The sequence below is a fragment of the Giraffa tippelskirchi genome, chromosome 8 (genome assembly GCF_054371585.1).
Source record: "Giraffa tippelskirchi isolate mGirTip1 chromosome 8, T2T-mGirTip1v1.2.pri, whole genome shotgun sequence".
Taxonomy (NCBI): domain Eukaryota; kingdom Metazoa; phylum Chordata; class Mammalia; order Artiodactyla; family Giraffidae; genus Giraffa; species Giraffa tippelskirchi.
The window spans coordinates 126,528,064-126,547,641 of record NC_137282.1 but is presented as its reverse complement, the minus strand read 5'-3'; the positions used below and the strand labels follow the sequence as shown (position 1 = coordinate 126,547,641).

Below are 19,578 nucleotides of genomic sequence, written 5' to 3'. Positions count from 1 at the left end.
TAAGAAAAAGAAAACCAAATGTTTAGGGGCCTCTGCCTCTAGGTCTTTCTTTTTAATTGTTGTATAAAGCAGATAACATAAAATCTAGCATCCGAGCCATTTTTCAGTGTACAGTTCAGTAGTGTTAAACACATTCACACTGTTGTGCAGTCATCACCACCAGATAGCTCCAGAACTTTTTCATCTCGAAAAACTGGAACTCTGACCCATTCTACAACTTGGCACTTCCTCTTCTTTCCAGCCCCTGGCAACCACCACTAGACTTTCTGCTTCTATGAATTTGACTATTCCAGATACCTCATATAAGTGGAATCATACAGCATTTGTCTTTTTGCAACTGGCTTATTTCATTTAGCATAATGTCCTCAAGGTTCATTTGGGTTGTTCTTTATTTTAAAAGCTTTTCATGGAAAAATCTGAACAGATACAAAAGTAGAAACAAGTATAATGAGCCTCTATGTACCCACCAACCACTTTAAGATTTATCACCTCATATTCAATCATTTCATCAATACCCCTACCCACCTATAACCCATCAAAATCACAGGATTATTTTGAAGCAATTCATGGAATTTTAAGTCAACTGAGGGAATTCCCTGGCAGTCCAGTGGTTAGGACTCTGTGCTTTCACTGCTGTGGGCCCAGGTTCAATCCCTGATCAGGGATCTAAGATTCCACAAGCTGTGCTGTATGGCCAAAAAAAGAAAGAAACCGGAGAGACAACACTCTATTAATGTGACATTTAAGGTTATTATTGTATTTTATCCATCCAAAACTACACATTATTTCCCATCTCTGAAATTTAGATACATTATATAATCAATGGCAATATTATAGTTTAATTTGCAGTGTTTTATTTCTGTCTTGATAGCACAAAAAGTAGTGGTGATGAAAATAGAATGGTGAAGCACATTATGCAGCATATTGCTATGTTCTAAATTGTGTGTCTGTATTCTAACAACTCTAAGACTTCAGGTAAAAAAAGATGGGCATGAACTCAAAAAGGCAGGGAAACATCACGGTAGTGATGGACTTAAGCCGGGCAGGAGAGAGAAAATTGGATTTACGTCAGGTGGGAAAAAAGAGGACTCTCATTCCATGAATAGGCTTGGGCAGAGACACTGAGGTAAAAATGAGCATGGGGTTGTCAGAGTAAGGGCTTCCCCAAAGGCTCAGCAATAAAGAATCCTCCTGAAATGCAGGAGACATGGGTTCAATCCCTGGGTCGGGAAGATGCCCAAACACTCCAGTTTTTTTGTTTTTTTGGCCTGAAAAATCCCATGGACAAAGCCACCTGGCAGGCTACAGTCCAAAGGATCGCAAAGAGTCAGACGTGACTGAGCTACTGATCACAAGCACGTCAGAGTAAGAGGCTTGGCCTGGGCAGTAAGTTCAGGCAGACCCAGAGGGTGTGGATTGTGAAAGCTCTTGAAAGAGTGTAGAGGAGATGGAGAGAAGTGGGGAGGCTCTTGGAGGTTTATTTTTTTAGTATTTATTTTTATGTACTTATTTGGCTGCACTGGGTCTTCATTGCAGCACGTGAACTCTTAGTTGCAGCTTGTGGGATCTAGTTCCCTGACCAAGGATAGAACCCAGGACCCCTGCATTGGGAGAGTGGAGTCTTAGCCACTGGACCACCCAGGAAGTCCCTCAGAGGTTTATTCTGCCTGGAGAACCTTGAATCTCCCCACCACTGAACCCCACCATCAGCTGTCCCCCCAAGGCCTGGCCTCAGTGACTGTCAAGACTTGGGGAACATCTCTCTTCTTTGAACTGTAATATTATCACTTGTTCACACCATTTTTAGCAATACAATATATACTATCATGTATAGTTTTCTTTACATTTTTCCCTATTTTTAAAGTTTATTTCACAAGCAACATTATTAGAACAGATTTTTCTTGAAGAAACATCATCCCAAAGTATACTTCTGTAGCAAACAAATTCTTCATTTTCCTACATGCCTTCCAGTTCTTGTCCATATAGGTTGCTGTTTTTGCTCAGTCGTCAAGTTGTGTCCAACTCTTTGAGACCCCATGGACTGCAGCACGCCAGGCTTCTGTGTTCCTCACCATCTCCTGGAGTTTGCCCAAGTTCATGTCCATTGCATTGGTGATGCCATCCAACCATCCCATCTTCTGTTGCCCTCTTTTCCTTCTGCCTTCAGTCTTTCCGAGCATCAGGGTTTTTTTTCCAATGAGTCAGCTGTTTGCATCAGGTGGGCCAAAGTATTGGAGCTTCAGCTTCAGCATCAGTCCTTCCAATGAGTATTTAGGGTTGATTTCCTTTAAGATTTCCTTTATAGGTGTTACTCATCCTTTAAATGGACATGTGCCCTCTCCCCAGGTAGAATCTGACAGCCATGACTACAGAGTCAACATTCACATCTTTTTTGCCGTTGTATTCCTGAGGCTTGGTTCTGTCCTTAAGAAATGCCAAGCACCCCAGGCCCATTAGGAGGGTAAGAGGAGTGGAAGGTAAATTCAGCTATGCTCTAGTAACTTTTGTCTTCTTGAGGAAGTTTGACAGACAGCAGTTTCACTGATAAAAGAAGGATGGTTGAGAAAAGGGACTGATGGAAGAAATATTAGGTTGGCCAAAAAGTTTGTTCAACTTTTCCATAAGCAATTATAATCCAATATTTCCAAGTTATAGTAGGTGCTGGAGACTAATTAGAACCCAGGGATGAGGGAAAAGAATAAATCAAAGATGATTTAAAGTCTGGCTCACTAGGACAATGATAATATCCCTGATACATGTGGAGGAAGTTGGTGGTGGGGGAGTGGTGAGGATCAGGGAAGATGAATGTGGCTTTATATACATTGTTGTTGTTTAGTAGCTAAGTTGTGTCTGAGTCTTGCGACTCCATAGATTGTAGCCCATCAGGCTCCTCTGTCCATGGGACTTCCCAGGCAAGAATACGAGAGTGGGTAGCCATTCCCTTCTGCAGGGGATCTTCCCAACCCAGGGATCGAACTTGCATCTCCTGTTTGGCAGGCAGATTCTTTACCACTGAGCCACTAGGAAAGCCCATGGGTAAACAGATGGCTAATGGGAAGCGGCTGTATAGCACAGGGAGCTCAACGCTGTGCTCTGCGACAACCTAGAGGGATGGGATGGGATGGGGCGTGGGGGAAGAGTCAAGAGGGAGGGGATGTGTATTCTTGTGGCTGATTCACGTTGTTGTATGGCAGAAGCCAATATAATATTGTAAAGCAATTATCCTCCAATTAAAAAAAAGATCAATATGGTTTTAGTCACAAGCTAGCAGTGATAATGAAATATCGAAGAAGAAAGGTATAGTGCGTGGTTTGTGAAGTTTTCCAAGGGCAAGTGAAGTGAATTGTAGATAGAAACAGCATAGTTGCAAACACTTCCAGCCTTATTGGAGTCTTATCGTAGTCCTCCCCTAACTCTGTCGTCCCAGGTTATTTACACAGAACGATATGAAGTTCAACGGGGCCGAGGCTCCTCCTTCATTAACCTGGTCCGCTGCTCACGTTTCGAGAGCATGGGCACAGCCCAAACTATGTCTGAAGGCCAAGTACCGTACATAACATCTTCCACATCTCAGAGAAGCCCAAACTATGAGGAGGTGGAGAAAGTTTGGCTTTCTGATGACCCCTCCAGGAGCATGACGATCACACTCCCTGAGGCTTCTGATACTCAGGTCAGGGCTACAAAACTCCTGCCTTACTCGTCTTCAAATATTCTACCCAGCGTCCACACCGTCATCTTGGACTTCTCCATGGTACATCTTGTGGACGCACAGGCTTTGGTCATATTAAGACAGGTAAGTACTAAGGAGGTGTTCACAAGAGCTCTGATCCCTGACTGAATCCTGTTAGTCACTGATCAGCTGCTCTGTGACTCCTGGGCCACTAGAAACTTGCATACCAAAGATAGTTTAAGGTCAACCAGAATAAAAAGAAAATGAAGCAACTCTGATTTACTAAACAAGGGCTGGTTCCCTAAGCATGGCATGTTGTTTCTCAAGGACTAAAAATTAGAAAACTCTTAACACCATTGAAACGATCTGTGCCACGCCCAGCAACTCCTGGCACATCTTGGGAGTTAGTTACAAAAAATTTGAAGGAATAGGTTCAAATGCTACAGAAAAAAGTTCACACAGAATTCTCTACTATTCAGCTGCTCTAAAAGGCACTCAGGAGGTTTGAAGAAGTTGTGATGAAGTGACACATCAGGTGTGAGGTTGCCCAGTCCAGGACCCCAGTCCAGACTCATAAGGATGTTCCCCAGTTCTCTCTTCATTGCCTGCCTCTTTGGGTGAGAAAGGCAGGAAAGATTTTTCCTTCAAAAGCAGCGTTCCCTGAGTCCTGATTTCTCTCCCACCTTCTGGTTTCTCAGACAGTTTTCATTTCTCTCCTTGTACAAATATGGACAGTTTAGGTGCACAACCAACCATACTGGTTTTATTGTTTAATGTCTCATAAGCACAAAATGGGCTTTCCTGGTTGCTCAGATGGTAAAGAATCCGCCTGCAATGCAGGAGACCTGGGTTTGATCCCTGGGTTGGGAAGATCCCCTGGAGGAGGGCATGGCAACCCACTCCAGTATTCTTGCCTGGAGAATCCCCATGGTCAGAGGAGCCTGGCAGACTACAGTCCATGGGGTCACAAAGAGTCAGACACAACTAAACAACTAAGCACAGTACACAGCAAGCACAAAATAGTGCTTGTGGGAAGCTGCTAGTGGGAACCTGCCAGTAACAGGGAGCTCAGCTCAGTGCTCTGTGATGACCTAGAGGGGTGGGATGCAGGGAGAGTAGAAGGGAGGTCCAAGAGAGGATGTATTATACATAGAGCTGATTCACTTCATTGTATGCAGAAACTAATGCAACATTGTAAAAAAATCATATTCTAATTTTAAAATCTCATAAATATCTTTTTCTCAGGCAGCTTCTCTCTTTTCATTCTCGCTCGCTATTGTGCCTGCTGGCTCAGTTTAACATATCCTGAACCCACTCGCTTCCCAGCTCTGACTGCACCCACCTTTTTTTTTTGAGAGCTGCTCCTTCAGCTGACTTTCCTTCTTTTTTGCTCAAATTCTATGTAACAAAATATTTGTAAATATTTTATCCTATTTCTTATTCCCAAGCAAATATGATTCTGTTTTAAGTGAATCCAGCTCCTCTTTGGTCTAAGGCAATAGGAAGCTTTTCAGAGCAGAAAGTGGTCTGTGGGTGTGTGCTTTGTCCTGGCTTGACTGCCACCCCCTGTCCATTGGACCCAAGGTAACTTTTTAAATTGTTTTGGGTCTTGGTTTCCTCATCCATAAAATGAGAGGCTGAGAAGAGATTTACTTTAAGGGTTTTCCCATCCATGAGACCCTCTCCCCTCCAACCCCCCCCAACTCCATTTGTAGACTCAGATATACTTGATTATAGCTTATCTTTCGGACTTCCCCATTTTAGGTTGTAGTACTGGGCTGGGTTCTCTTCTCCCAGTCTTACACTGTAGTTGTACCTTTAGATTTCATTGACTTTACATTATTGAATGTCTCTTACATGCCAGACTGAGTTGAGCACATTTATATACACCGTTTCATTTAGTTCTCACAACAGCCCTGAGAGACAAGCCGTATTTCTCCCTAAGAGTCCTGGGCTCACAGCCAGGAAGGGACCTGTCCAGCACTGGAACTTAAAGCCTCTGACTTTATATTACTCTTGCCCCTGTTGTGTAGCTGTGCCATCCTCTCCTCCCTCTCTCTCTCATCTTTCATTTTTGTGGAGGCACCATACATTCTGGTCCTTGGCATGACCCTTCCACACCTGGCCTACGTTGATGGCTCTCCGCCCCAGGTCATGTCTGGCACCTTAACTTTGCAGCCGTCAGAGACTCACAGCACACTCTCACACTTTAAAAATTGCAAGTTACTCCCCAGGGGTCTGACCCTGTGTTTGTTTCCGGTGTGGTTTGTAGCTTCTTCGGTCAGGGCATTTGAGAGGAGTGATTTCTTTGATGCTAGCATCACCAAGGCCCAGCAGTGGTTTGTCCTCCCTGATGCTGTGCCGTTTGTTTTGCTCTATACTGCTTTGTTGGAGGAAATCATTGCTTTGTTTACTTTATAATTGATAACTTACACTCACTAAGAAAAATCCCAGTGGTTGGTCTTATTAGAGATAATTACTCCATTTAAGCTTCTTTTTAAAAAAGTTTTATTTATTTATTTATTTTTGGCTGCACCGAGTCTTCATTGCTGAGCTTAGGCTTTCTCCCGTTGTGGTGAGCAGGGGCTACTCTTTATTGAGGTGCAAGGGCCTCAACAAGTGCAAAGAACTTTCAGTGCTGGAACTTAAAAACCATGGCAGTGGCTTTTCTCGTTGCAGGGCGTGGGCTCTAGGCACATGGGCTTCACTAGTTGCGGCTCACAGGCTCCGGACCTTGGGCTCAGTAGTCATGGCACATGGGCTTATTTGCCCCACAGCACGTAGGATCTTTCTGAACCAGGGATCAAACCCATGTCCCCTGCATTGCAAGACAGGTTCTTAATCACTGGATCACCAGGGAATTCCTCAGCTACATTCATGAGATTTGAGTCTCCCACTGCTTGTCATTTAGAGTATGTCTATGGTGGCTCTTTACCAAATCACTTTGTGATTTACCGTTTGATCAAGAATGACTTTCTTATTTCTTCCTGGTAGTGAAAGAAGTAGAGTCTGTCTATTTTGTTTCTTTTGACACTTCAACTTAGTGCCCAGGGTTAGAACCTGTTGAGTCTTAGAGTATTAAGGTTAGTAGTGACTTGTTTTGAGTTGAACATTAAGATTTATAGTCCCAAAGCATATGTATGTGTGTGTGTGTGTACATGGGCTGAAATGTATACTTGAGGTTAGTATTTGATGTTTATTAATCTGAAGTTAAATATCTATGTTTTACTAAATTGAAATACAGGTTTGCAGAGTGGTTCTGAAAATAACCTTAGGGTCCCTGAATACCGTGCCCAACTGTGTCACTTGACCATCTCCGGGCCCCAACTTGCCACCTCTGTCCAGTGAACTCCAGAGAGAAGGGAGTCATGTGCAAACACTAAGCAATAACACCAAGTTGTGGTTGTTTGTGAGGATTGTCCCGTGCGTCCCTGTCACGCCTGTGCCCATGTCTAGCCCATGTCTAGCCTTCACTTGAACACTATCTCTTTATGTGAACTGTTTCCCCACTTCAGATCACGGACAACCCTCCCTCTCACTCCCCACCCCACATGAGACCATCTGATCCCCTTCTGTAGTCCTGGCACTTTGGCCATTTCCTGGCCTATAGCAGTTTGCTCATCGGATGTTTACAGAGCTGAATGGGTATGAGGTACACAGACCCCAGACAAGTGAATGACCAAAGAGATTTGAAAATTCAGCTAATAAAAGGCCCTTTCCTCTACTGAGTGTGAAGATCTCTATCACTGGTTTCCTCTCTCCCCACAGATGTTCAACGCTTTCCAAAATGCCAACATCTTGGTGCTCATTGCAGGGTGTCACTGTGAGTATCCTTCCTCCTATGAAGAGGGCTGCGTTTTGCATCCTCAATCCTCTCCTCCCCAGGTGTCTGACCCTGTGTATGTTCCTGGTTTGGTTTGTAGCTTTTGTGGTCAGGTCACTTGAGAAGAATGATTTCTTTGACACTGGCATCACTAAGGCCCAGCTGTTCCTCACCCTCCACGATGCTGTGCTATTTGCTTTGTCAAGGAAGTTGCCAGAATCCTCCGAGTTAAGTGTGGACGAATCAGAGACCATCATTCAGGAAACCTTCTCAGAGACAGACAAGGTTGGATGATGTGAGGCAACAGGGGTCATGGGGGAGGGGGGGAGGGGGGGAACATCTAATCAGAGAGAGATGAGCAATGTGCAGGGAAGGTTTTTGAGTGTGGCTGTCCCAGAATGTGAGATGCTGAAGGGTTCCCTTACCAGTTGGTAAAGAGCAGTCAACCTGGTCCCCAGGTTCCCACACTGCCATGACATCTGCATGTCATTCAGGATCCTTTCCCAACCGAAGAAGGGTTACCCCACCTAGAAGGGGCCTCGAGAATCCTTTCACGGCAAGCTCGGTTACTGCCAGTGCCATACCGATTAATACCTATTTTAAATATCTCCCTTAGCTATCCCCCTGCCCTACCCTTGGGATGAATAATAAAACTGACAAACTAGCAGACGTAAAGATCTGGCAGTCTAACTTTATGACTAGAGCGAAAGGTAGGGATTATGGACAGAGACAAAGCTAAAGAAGACAGCAAGGGTCCAGGTCATGAAGGGCCTTCGACGCAGTTCCAGGGATTATACTAAGTCCCCTACATACAAATGAGTTCTGCTTCAAGAGTGCGTTCATAAGTCCAACAAAGCTAGCCTAGGTACCCAAGTAACACAATTGGCTGTATAGTACTATACTGTAATAGGTTTATAATACTTTTCACACAAATAACACAAAAACAAATACAAAAAATAAACATTTTAAGTCTTACAATACAGTACCTTCAAAGTACAATAGTACAGGACAACAGCTGGCATCCAGGGGCTAGCATTGGGTGAACAGGTAAGAAGAGTTACTGACTGGAGGTGGGGAGAGAGGTGGGAGATGGTAGAGCTGAAGGATCGTCAGCAATAGGAGATGGAGGGCAAGCTGCAATGTCGCTCACGCCTGACATTGATGGCAGAGGTTCTGGTTCCTTGCTGGAACCAGATGTGCATTCACATCTTTGAAGGCTCTCAACTTGAAGGTTTGTATGTAGGGGACATACTATACATTAGGGGGTTGGAAAGACAAGTAAAATTAAGAAGACAAGACATTCGGGAATGCTGACAAGACCACTGTTGTTTAAATGGATGATCATGAAATCCAGGCTGGCTTAGAAAAACAAAAGAAGTTGGAAGTTATGGATTAATGGAGCCTGAAGCATAGTAAGTAACTGGGAAACTAGAGAGTGCCAAGAAGATGAAAAGCAAATTTAGGCCAGAAATATTTTCTACTTTGCCAGGAAGCCATGCTTTCTGGTACCATTAAGTCCTACTATATCTGAAATTCCTTGACTGTTCAAAAATTAAATACACTTGGGAAGTTTTAACCCATCTAACTGTGTGTATTTCAGAAAGAAGAATCAAGACATAAAACAAGCAGAAGTCTTATAGAAGCCCCCAGAAGTAAAAGTCCAGCCTTCTCCTTACTCCCAGACACAGAGATGGAGGAGGAATCAGACTTGGATCTGTACTCCTCGATGCAGATGTCTAAAGACCCTGGGCTGGATCTGGACCTCGACCTGGATCGCGAGGTGGAGCCTGAGTCAGAGCTGGAGCCTGAATCTGAGCTGGATCAAGAGATAGAGCTCGAGCCTGAGCCAGAGGCCAGTCCCAGGCCAACTAGGCAGAAGTACTGGTCTCTGTTTAGGTCTATAATTCCCAGATCCCCAACTCAGACTCAGGCTAGGACACAGTCAGCAGAGAGGAGGCATCAAAATGTGCAACCATATACATCCAAGGCTGGCACCAGTGAGGATACCTTGGAGATGAGCTAGGAGTAAGGCATCGCATTTCCTTGGCAAATCCTCCCCACCCAAATGGGGCCACTTGGTCCGGAGATGCAGGCTAGTTACAAACTAGCAGTACTTGCTTGGCGACTCCTCCACCTGCTGGCCTCCTTCCTTGCTCAGCACTGGGATCGCACTCCCAGATCACAATGCTAACCAACCAAGAATTATCTCTGAATTCCTTATCCAGGCTCACGTCATCTCACCTTCACCAGATGATCCACTGAAGGACTTCTTCTTCATACCCCTCACCTTTGTGATTTTTTTCAGACCACCTCTAAATTATTCCCCTCATCTCTGTTCCCCTTCCTCCAAAGAGATGAGGCTCAAATAAAATACATAACTCTAGTTATATCTGGACCCTTCCTGCATCTTCTCCCTTCTCTGAATTCTGTATGCCAAAGAAAATGTCAGGTGGAAGAAATTCCAGAAGTAGGTAGACATGGTGGGGAAGAAAGGAGCAATAAAAAGAAAAACTGCGTAGCATCTGTACTTTATATGTAAGTTATCTCCAATGTGACTTCCCTGGTGGCTCAGATGTGAAAGAATCCACCAGCAATGCAGGAGACTCAGGTTCTAATCCCTGGGTTGGGAAAATCCCTTGGAGTAGGAAATGGCAATCCACTCCAGTATTCTTGCCCGGGGAATTCCATGGACAGAGAGTCAGACATGACTGAGCTACTGACACTCGACTATCTCCACTGTACTGGGGAAAATAGGCAGGTTAAGTTAGGCCAGCCTGTGAAGGTCTGTAGTACAAAGAACTGTTAAGCTGAAAGCAGTTTTGCCATCATTCCAAGGTCAGGATCTTATCTTGACAGTTTCAGAAGGCCAATAAACTAGACCACCTGATGTGAACGTTAGCTCTATACAACTCCCTGCGGTCTTCAGATTACCTTCACCATTACTTCTTTCTTATAGGTTTTCAAGATACAGGCAATCTAGAATCTGTACTGTCAGTGGGCAAAGTTTAGTTAAAATTTGTGACAGACACAAACTCCTTAGGAATGGGGAAAGTCAATCAAGTCACTAGTTTGGTCCAAATTCATTAAAAAAATTTCCCCTCCTCCATTAACAAAGTCTAGTATTAAGATACAACCTGAAGAGAAATATAATCTCCTGGGCAAAGGCATATGGAATACTGAATTTTTATTTCCCACTCAGTAAACAAGATTCCTCTTGCTTAGATAATCAACTTCTCTCACCTGATAGATGAAAGGAATACTTGTTCAAGTGTGTCTCTTATCACAGAGCTAGCAGGTGCATTTACTCATTCTACAGACATTTACTAAGCATCTGCTACAGCACCCCAAACTGTGGGGTAAGTAAAATAGTATATCCCTCCCTACTTGACATATGTATAAAGTGAGACATAAGTTTTGTAACTAGCCCAAGGTCATATACAATCATAGTGAAAGTGAAAGTGAAGTCGCTTAGTCGTGTCCGACTCTTTGCGACCCCATGGACTGTAGCCCACCAGGCTTCTCTGACCATGGGATTTTCCAGGCAAGAATATTGGAGTGGGTTGCCATTTCCTTCTCCACAATCATACAATCATAGACAACCTTAAAAGAGGTGGGAGCCCAAGTCACAAGCTCCATTTGTTCCTATTTACTCAGCACATTTACTGAACTCCTACTATGTGCCAACCATCGTCCCAAATGCTGAAGACACAAAACAAGCAGGATAGATAACAACAATAATTATAAATTGTGATAAGTACCTTGAAGGTAAAATACCAGAAACCCAGAGGGCATAACATCAGGAGGACCTGCACCTATTTTGGGTGTCAAAGAAGCTCTTCCTGTGGTGATGGCATATGGCCTTGCATCTGATGGACAAGAAAGAGACTTAAAGCAGGGCCCAATGACTGCTAGGAAGGCAGAACCAGACAGGTGACCAAGAGTGGTGACCATGGGTAAGTACAGAAGCTGGGCACTCAGGGACATCCACAGATGGAGCCTAAGGGTGATTACCATGGCCCCAAGGGTTCAACCAGAAACTGGGTCAGACCAGGAATGAACTGTCAGGAACATTGAACTGTGGCAGGAACAGGCACAGAAATGTTTCAAAACCAAGAAAACATTTCACATTTAAAACAGACCAGGAAATGCATGGAGAGTCCAGTTTCTATAAATGGCTGCCCTCTCATTCCAGCTCCCTTTCATGCCCACATTTCCATCAGAGGAAGCTCTTTCAACACAGAACCAATGGCTTCTGACATTGGTAGAGTTTAGACTTTGGTCTTTTCTGTTATAACTGCAACACAGCTAAAAATTGACTTTCATGCATGACCTCAGAAAGACCAACCTGATGCTTGGACTACAGTCTATCTTTAAAGAACATTCTCTATAAACCCATAGCATCCATCCTTACCCAAAATAAGAATAAAAATTGTCAACTGATTGTAAAGAGTTCAGCATTAAAGAAAGAATAAAGTGAGCAATAATTCAAAGGCTGAGTCTTGTTCCAAAATGCAGGTCACCTGAAATTCTGACATTTCAAACTTTACAAAATGCCATGATTGGTTGGCCCACTTTTCATTGCATGGTCATCATTGCAGATTTTATATCTCCCGTGGGAAATTGCAGAAAAATTCTAAAGCCAAAAAAACTAGTATAGGCCAGATCTGAAAGTATAATTATTTTAGCACAAATCCCTGATGGCTCAGTTGATGAAGAATCTGCCTGCAATGCAGGAGACCCCGATTCGATTCCTGGATTGGGAAGATCGGCTGGAGAAGGGATAGGCTACCCACTCCAGTATTCTTGGGTTTCTCTGGTGGCTCAGCTGGTAAAGAATCTGCCTGCAATGCGGGAGACCTGGGTTTGATCCCTGGGTTGGGAAGATCCGCTGGAGAAGGGAAAGGCTACCCACACCAGTATTCTGGCCTGGAGAATTCCATGGACTGTATAGTCCATGGGGTCACAAAGAGTTGGACATGACTGAGCGACTTTTTCAATTTCACTGAAAAAAAAAGACCTCAAAGTGGCTATGTTCTACAGTAAATGGATTATAGGGGTATGATTTATATTAATACATATTAAAAACTAAATGGAATCAATAGAACTGTAGAAAAGTAGGCTTGGGAAAAAAAATTGGTCAAAATAGGTGGCCCTAGGTAGCTTATATATAGCTTATATGCAGAGTACATCATGAGAAACACTGGGCTGGAAGAAGCACAAGCTGGAATCAAGATTGCTGGGAGAAATATCAATAACCTCGGATATGCAGATGACACCACCCTTATGGCAGAAAGCGAAGAAGAACTAAAGAGCCTCTTGATGAAAGTGCAAGAGGAGAGTGGAAAAGTTGGCTTAAAGCTCAACATTCAGAAAACTAAGATCATGGCATCCGGTCCCATCACTTCATGGCAAATAGATGGGGAAACAGTGGAAACAGTGGCTGACTTTTATTTTTCTGGGCTCCAAAATCACTGCAGATGGTGACTTGCAGCCATGAAATTAAAAGATGCTTACTCCTTGGAAGAAAAGTTATGACCAACCTAGACAGCATATTAAAAAGCAGAGACATTACTTTGCCAACAAAGGTCCATCTAGTCAAGGCTATAGTTTTTCCAGTGGTCGTGTATGGATGTGAGAGTTGGACTATAAAGAAAGCTGAGTGCTGAAGAATTGATGCTTTTGAACTGTGGTGTTGGAGAAGACTCTGGAGAGTCCCTTGGACAGCAAGGAGATCCAACCAGTCCATCCTAAAGGAGCTCAGTCTTGGGTGTTCATTGGAAGGACTGATGTTGAAGCTGAAACTCCAATACTTTGGCCACCTAATGCGAAGAGCTGACTCATTTGAAAAGACACTGATGCTGAGAAAGATTGAGGGCAAGAGGAGAAGGGGATGACAGAGGATGAGATGGTTGGATGGCATCACCGACTCAATGGACATGGGTTTGGGTGGACTCCGGGAGTTGGTGATGGACAGGGAGGCCTGGCGTGCTGCGGTTCATGGGGTTGCAAAGAGTCGGACACGACTGAGTGACTGAACTGAACTGAACTAGGTAGCTGTCTCTAAATCCATTAAACATCACAAAGCCCAATGGATTGTAACTTGTTCTTACCCATATCTTATTTAGATGATATTTAGATGAGACTTTGCACTTAGACCTTTGAGTTGCTGCTATGTGAGAAGGTCATGAAGTTTGGGGAGCCAGAGAGGGAATGCTATGGTCTAAATGTTTTGTCCCAAATTCATATGTTGAAATCCTAATCCCCAAGATAATGGTATTAGGAGATGGGGCCTTTGGGAGGTAATTAGGTCACCCTTATAATTATTAATGGGATTACTGGCCTTATAAAAGAGGCCTCAGAGCGATTCCTCCTCCCAGTATATGAGAACACAGCAAGGAGACAGCCATCTATGAGCTAGGAAGTGGGTTCCCATCAGACACCTAACCTGCCAGCACTTTGATCTTGGACTTCCCAGTCTCCAAAACTGTGAGAAATAAATTCCTGTTATTTATAAGCCACTCATTCTATTGTAATTTGTCATAGCAGCCCAAATGGACTAACATGCCCAAGGACTTAACTATACTGCATCTAGATTCAATTCTCCTTTATCACTAGAAATACAGGAAGTAATGGCAAAATCCATAATCCATGGTGGCATAATAATCTTGCGATCATAGAATCTCAGTGCTAAAAAGGACCATGAGGGTCATCTAGACTAATTTTACCCATCCCAGCTCCTACAATTAAATTTAATTAAACACATACTTATTGGAAGACTCACGGTATCCCAAATACTCCATGTTTCCATAATCTATGACTGCATAACAATGGACCCAAAATTTAGTGGCTTAAACAATAGTCATATATTCGCTCACAATCCTGCAATCTGGGCTGGGTTTACCTGGGCCCATTCATGAGGCTGTAGTCATCTAGAGATCCACCTGGGGCTAGAAATTGAAGATGGCTTTGCTCACAAGTTGTGGTGTCTCTGCTGAGATGGCGGGAAGAGCTGGAGACTGGCCAGGCAGTGATCTCTCTCTCCGCAAGATTTCTCCAGAAGGATACCTGGACTTCACACGGTGGCTCAAGGCAGCGTGTCATCCACCACATTCTGCTAATCAAAGTAAAGTGACAAGGCCAGCCTTGATTCAGTGTGAGGGCAAACACACTCTACTAATTGTTTTAAAAGTCTTTAATTTATTACAATATCACTTCTGTTTTATGTTTTGGTTTTTTGGCTGAAAGGCATGTGGGATCCTAGCTCCCCAATCAGGGATCAAATCCACACCTCCTTCATTAGAAGGCAAAGTCTTAACCACTGGACTGCCAGGGAAGTCCCATCTACTCCACTTCTTGTAGGGGAAATAATTTATGGCCATTTTTAATCCACCACACTATGAGAAGCATGAGGATAAAAGAATGAATAAAATATGATGTCTCCCCTCAAGAAGCTCCTAAGCTTACAAACAGGCCAGGTGGGGAGGGAGTGTCATGCCTCCTAAATAAAAAGATGATAATAACGAGAGGTATGGAAATATAGATGACAGGAAGGGTTAGAAAGAAAATGAGTCAGAGAAAACCACGGAGAAGAAATGACACCTGAGCTGGGCTCAATTGAGACTAAGTGGGATAAACCCGAGATTCTCGATGGACCAAGGATGAGCAGGGGTGCTACATCTACTGTGGAGCTAGTGTCCGGTTGGGGTGGGCACCGAGAAAAATCTCGAGTTTTGTTCTGGGAAACAGTTTGGTCACTTCAGGTATGACTTGTATGCATTGTTAGGTGAGGCTAGAGCATCATTTGTATAGGGCTAAATTATTCCCCCAAACTGGGACAAAGTCTTTCTAAAAACTCTCTGAATACTGCTTTGAATATTGGACTTAACAAAATCAAAGGAACCTCATGCTTGAATTAATTTTGTCTTATCTTAAAAATCTGCTGATGGAGACTTTTTGAGCTTGTGATATAGTTTTGAAGTGAAAGTCACTCAGTTGTGTCCAGCTCTGCGAAATATAGCTTTTTGTGTTTTTTTCTGGCCACATCACACAACATGCAGGATCCTAATTCCCAACCAAGGAATGAACCCCAGCCCCAGCGATGGAAACGTGGAATCCTAACCACTGGACCTCCAGGGAAGTCCTCAAAATACAGTTTTTCATTGTAAGAATAATACTCGTTAATGAAAATCTGTAAAATACAGAAAAAGCAGGGAGTAGAGAGGAAGAACTTTTGGACTGTGCTTTTGAACTGTGGTGTTGGAGAAGACTCTTGAAAGTCCCTTGGACTGCAAGGAGATCCAACCAGTCCATCCTCAAGGAGATCAGTCCTGGGTGTTCATTGGAAGGACTGATGTTGAAGCTGAAACTCCAATACTTTGGCCACCTGATGCAAAGAGCTGACTCATTTGAAATGACCCTGATGCTGGGAAAGATTGAAGGCGGGAGGAGAAGGGGATGATAGAGGATGAGATGGTTGGATGGCATCACTGACTCAATGGACATGGGTTTGGGTGGACTCCGGGGGTTGGTGATGGACAGGGAGGCCTGGCGTGCTGCAGTTCATGGGGTCACAAAGAATCGGACACGACTGAGTCACTAAACTGAACTGAACTGAGGGGGGAAGAAATCTCCTGTACTTTCATTCCCTAGAGATAAATCCTGTGAGTATTCTGGAGTGTTTCTTTTGTTTTACTAGAAAGCATGGAGTTGTCATATTATAAAAGGATTCTTCCCTCCCAAAGTTATAGAACTCTAAAACTTTACCAAATTCATGGGTGCTCTGATTAAATCTAAAATACCCTCATCCCAGCATGCATTTCTTGTTCTCAAGGACTAAGATAAACAACCTCGAACTCTGCCGGATGCTCCCACCTGGCCTCAGCCCTCTAGGCAGCTCCAGGCCCACAAGTTTGTTTCCAGTATCCTTCAATGTCATAAAGTTAAGGAAATGCCACGGAGTTGACAGAAATCTGGTTTACTTAACAGTAACTTTTATGAAAGCGAGTAGGAGACTGAGTATAAACTACAGCAACACTTAAATGCACTATGCCCTTGTGCCAGAAATAAGCGTTTTTTTTCTAAAAGGAAAGCAGTCTTTATTTTGGGGGAGCTTCCAAAGCTTGATTTATAGTAACTACAAACATTGCTACTTTTGAAAGTTTATAGAAAAATTCTTAGAAAAATTTCAAACATTAGTCACACTGTTGTAATATTCATCCAATGTTAATAATTTGTTCTTCAGTAAGAATGGAATTCTTCATAGCAAATGCCTCAGAGTTGGCTCACTCAATTACAGCAGCCATTAAAAACTTGCACGCATGTGTGCTAAATCACTTCAGTTGTGTCCAACTCTTTGTGACCCTACAGAGTATATGGCCCGCCAGGTTCCTCTGTCCATGGGATTCCCCGGGCAAGAATACTGGAGGAGGTTGCCATGCCCTCCTCCAGGGGATCTTCCTGACCCAGGGATTGATCCCAGGTCTCTTGAGTTTCCTGCATTGGCAGGCAGGTTCTGTACTACTAGTGACACCTGGGAAGCCTATTAAAAACTGACTATTAACTAAATCAGCTAAATATTTGTGAAGCCTTCCTGAACACCTGTAGCTCTATCCTCTGTTGTCTCCATAGGCACCACGTTTATCTAAGTAACAGCCAATCACGTGCGACAGGTACTAACACTAAGCTCACTAACTGTACAAAAGAAGCCTAACATGGATTTGTGTGCTTGTGTAGCTGTACTGTTCGATGCTCATAAAAGTAGATCTAAGTAATGCCCTTTGGGGATGAGAGAGTTTACTTGGCCTTGACTGTTTCTCATTCTAGCCAGCGAACTCTTTGTTTATAATAACACTTAAAAAAAAAAAAACACCCTGTAGGGGACTTTCCTGATGGTCCATTGGCTAAGACTCTGCACTCCTAATACAGAGCACCTGGTCAGGAAACTAGATCCCACATGCCACAACTAAAAATCCTGCATTCCACAACGAAGACCGAAGATCCCACATGCTACAACTAAGACCTGACTCAGCCAAATAAATATAAATATAAATAAATAAATAAAAACCCTGTAACACTGAGGGTAAGTAAGGGAGCCCATCAGTTCCACGATTTGTGGTGCACCTGCAGATGACTGCACGGCAGATATATTGCAGCCTTAAAGAAAATGTCCTATTTGCTGATACAGTTCAAAACCATGCAAGAAACTGGGATCTTCATCAAAAGTCCTGTTACAGTGAATCCTGTAAGGGTCGTGAGCATTAAAACTAAAGTTGGGATTCCACTGTTCAATTCAAGCAGGCAGGGATCTGTTGTCACGATGGAGGCTCACAGAGAAGAGAACTCTTCATAGAGCCCCTGAGCAAAAATGGGCCTGTGGGTTTCTCTTCAAGAACAGCTTCTGCTTCGAAATGGCCCATCACTCACTAGTGACAAGGACTGCCTGTAATCTGAAGCAAATCAGGCATGAGAGCAGTGTATATAATCAGCCTATTTATTGATGTAATCAACTCTGTTTATCCCAAGCTCCCTAACTGCAAACATGGGCATGGCTGTCTCCAGATACTAATACCCGACGTTGCCTCTGCCTACGTGTTTGTAAAACACTGGGTGGTTGTATCCTCTTCTGAGTCACACTTAGCTTGTGAAATTGCAGAATCGTTCTGATTTATTTCAGTCACTCTGGGAGCTGACTCTGGGTCCCGTTTATATAACAAATTAACCTGTGAAAGGTCTTAAAATGTATGTATTTGTGCATTGGGAAGGGGATCAACCTCTTTTTCAATACTAAGCTGCCTTCTCCCTCTAAGGTTATCCTCTTCATCTTCTGTAGAAGCCAAGGATGGAGCAAATGCATCAAAAAATGCTGAATGTGGGCTCACAGGAATATGCTGGGTTTTTTATTTTAAAATTAATTGTTTATTTGGCTGCACTGGGTCTCAGCTGCAGCATGTGGGATCTAGTTCCCCAAACAGGGATCTAACCTGGACCCCCTGCATTGGGAGCCCAGAGTCTTAGTCACTGGACCACCCGGGAAGTTCGAGGAATGTGCTGTTTACTCAAAGTCCATTTGGGGGTTAAACCTGAGCCGGCAGGAAAAGGACATTTCTACATTTCTCAAGCGTTAATCCAGAAAGGTACGTTTTTCTTTTATTAGAAAAGAGGAGATTCAGCTGTTAGTAAGTCCTCATGGGAAAACCCCAGCCCACAGTATCCTGAAACTTCTGTCTCAGAGTGACCTCCTATGGTGCTGCTGGAAATGATGTTCATATCATGTACAGAGCTTATGCCATTTTGCCCCTCTCTCTTTTGAAGTCCACTTTGAGTACCACTAGACCTTTTTATTTATTTATTTTTGCCATGAGAATTGCGGGATCTTAGTTCCCCAACCAGGGATTGACCCCAGACCCCGGCCATGAGAGCACTGAGTCCTAACCCCTGGACTGCCAGGAAATTCCCTCCACCAAGTTTTCTGCAGAACGTATCCTATGGAGCAGGCCAGTAGCAGAAATCTCCTCTTGCAAGTCTTGTTCCTGTTGTGACACATGAATTATTATCCGTCTCAATGCTATTTCAACAACCTGAGGAGTTTCAGTGGCACAGTTTTGGTTTCTCCTTGAAGAATTCTTTGAAAGGCTTAATCCGCATTGTAAGGCAACATTTCCTCTTCAGGGACTGCTCTGTGGCTGAGAAGTGTCTCCTATACTGATTTTTTCCTCTTTGACAGACAAGCATCTGTTGGAGCTTAGGCCCACATTTTCACTCCAGCTTCCTCTTTCAAATGGCTGAAGAGATTCTGACACCTGGACTGGAAGTTATTCCATATTTCCCCCACTTTACCCATTGATTATAAGATTGTGACCAAGAGCAGGCAGGGCTTTGGAGCAGCGGGAACCTTGAAGGAAGTATGCTGTTCTTGTGGCCACAGATATGCATGGTGCCCTTAACCTGCTATACTCACTGCTTGCCCCACTGGTGTTCGTTCCTCCGTAGAACCTGACTCTGAAACATTCTGATTAACAGTATGTGGGAGGGACTTCCCTGGTGGTCTAGTGGCTAAGACTCCAGACTCTCAATGCAGGGGGCTTGG

At 43.7% G+C, this 19,578-nt stretch overlaps 1 protein-coding gene, 1 long non-coding RNA gene and 1 pseudogene across 13 annotated transcripts in view; 1 reads left to right on the top strand and 2 right to left on the bottom strand.

The window, feature by feature from the left end:
- The window catches only part of SLC26A8 (solute carrier family 26 member 8), an 80,524-nt gene extending 70,644 nt beyond the window's left edge, over positions 1 to 9,880 (top strand). For 9 of the 12 annotated variants that reach the window (XM_081520193.1, XM_081520195.1, XM_081520196.1 and 6 more), the window contains 4 exons: positions 3,428 to 3,793; positions 7,439 to 7,493; positions 7,594 to 7,778; positions 9,094 to 9,880. In XM_081520193.1, coding sequence (XP_081376319.1) covers positions 3,428 to 3,793; positions 7,439 to 7,493; positions 7,594 to 7,778; positions 9,094 to 9,516 — 1,029 coding nt within the window. In that variant the 3' untranslated portion in view covers positions 9,517 to 9,880. Of the gene's footprint in view, positions 1 to 3,427; positions 3,794 to 7,438; positions 7,498 to 7,593; positions 7,779 to 9,093 lie in introns of all 12 variants that reach the window. The other 3 variants (XM_081520201.1, XM_081520200.1, XR_014062101.1) reach the window with 2 other exon arrangements.
- Positions 1 to 19,578, bottom strand: part of LOC145517537 (uncharacterized) — a 42,724-nt gene that overhangs the window by 12,484 nt on the left and 10,662 nt on the right. The window contains exon 2 of the long non-coding RNA XR_014062106.1: positions 14,395 to 14,604. This is a non-coding gene — a long non-coding RNA (uncharacterized LOC145517537). The remainder of the gene's footprint in view (positions 1 to 14,394; positions 14,605 to 19,578) is intronic.
- Positions 15,671 to 19,332, bottom strand: LOC145517079 (suppressor of cytokine signaling 5-like; annotated as a pseudogene).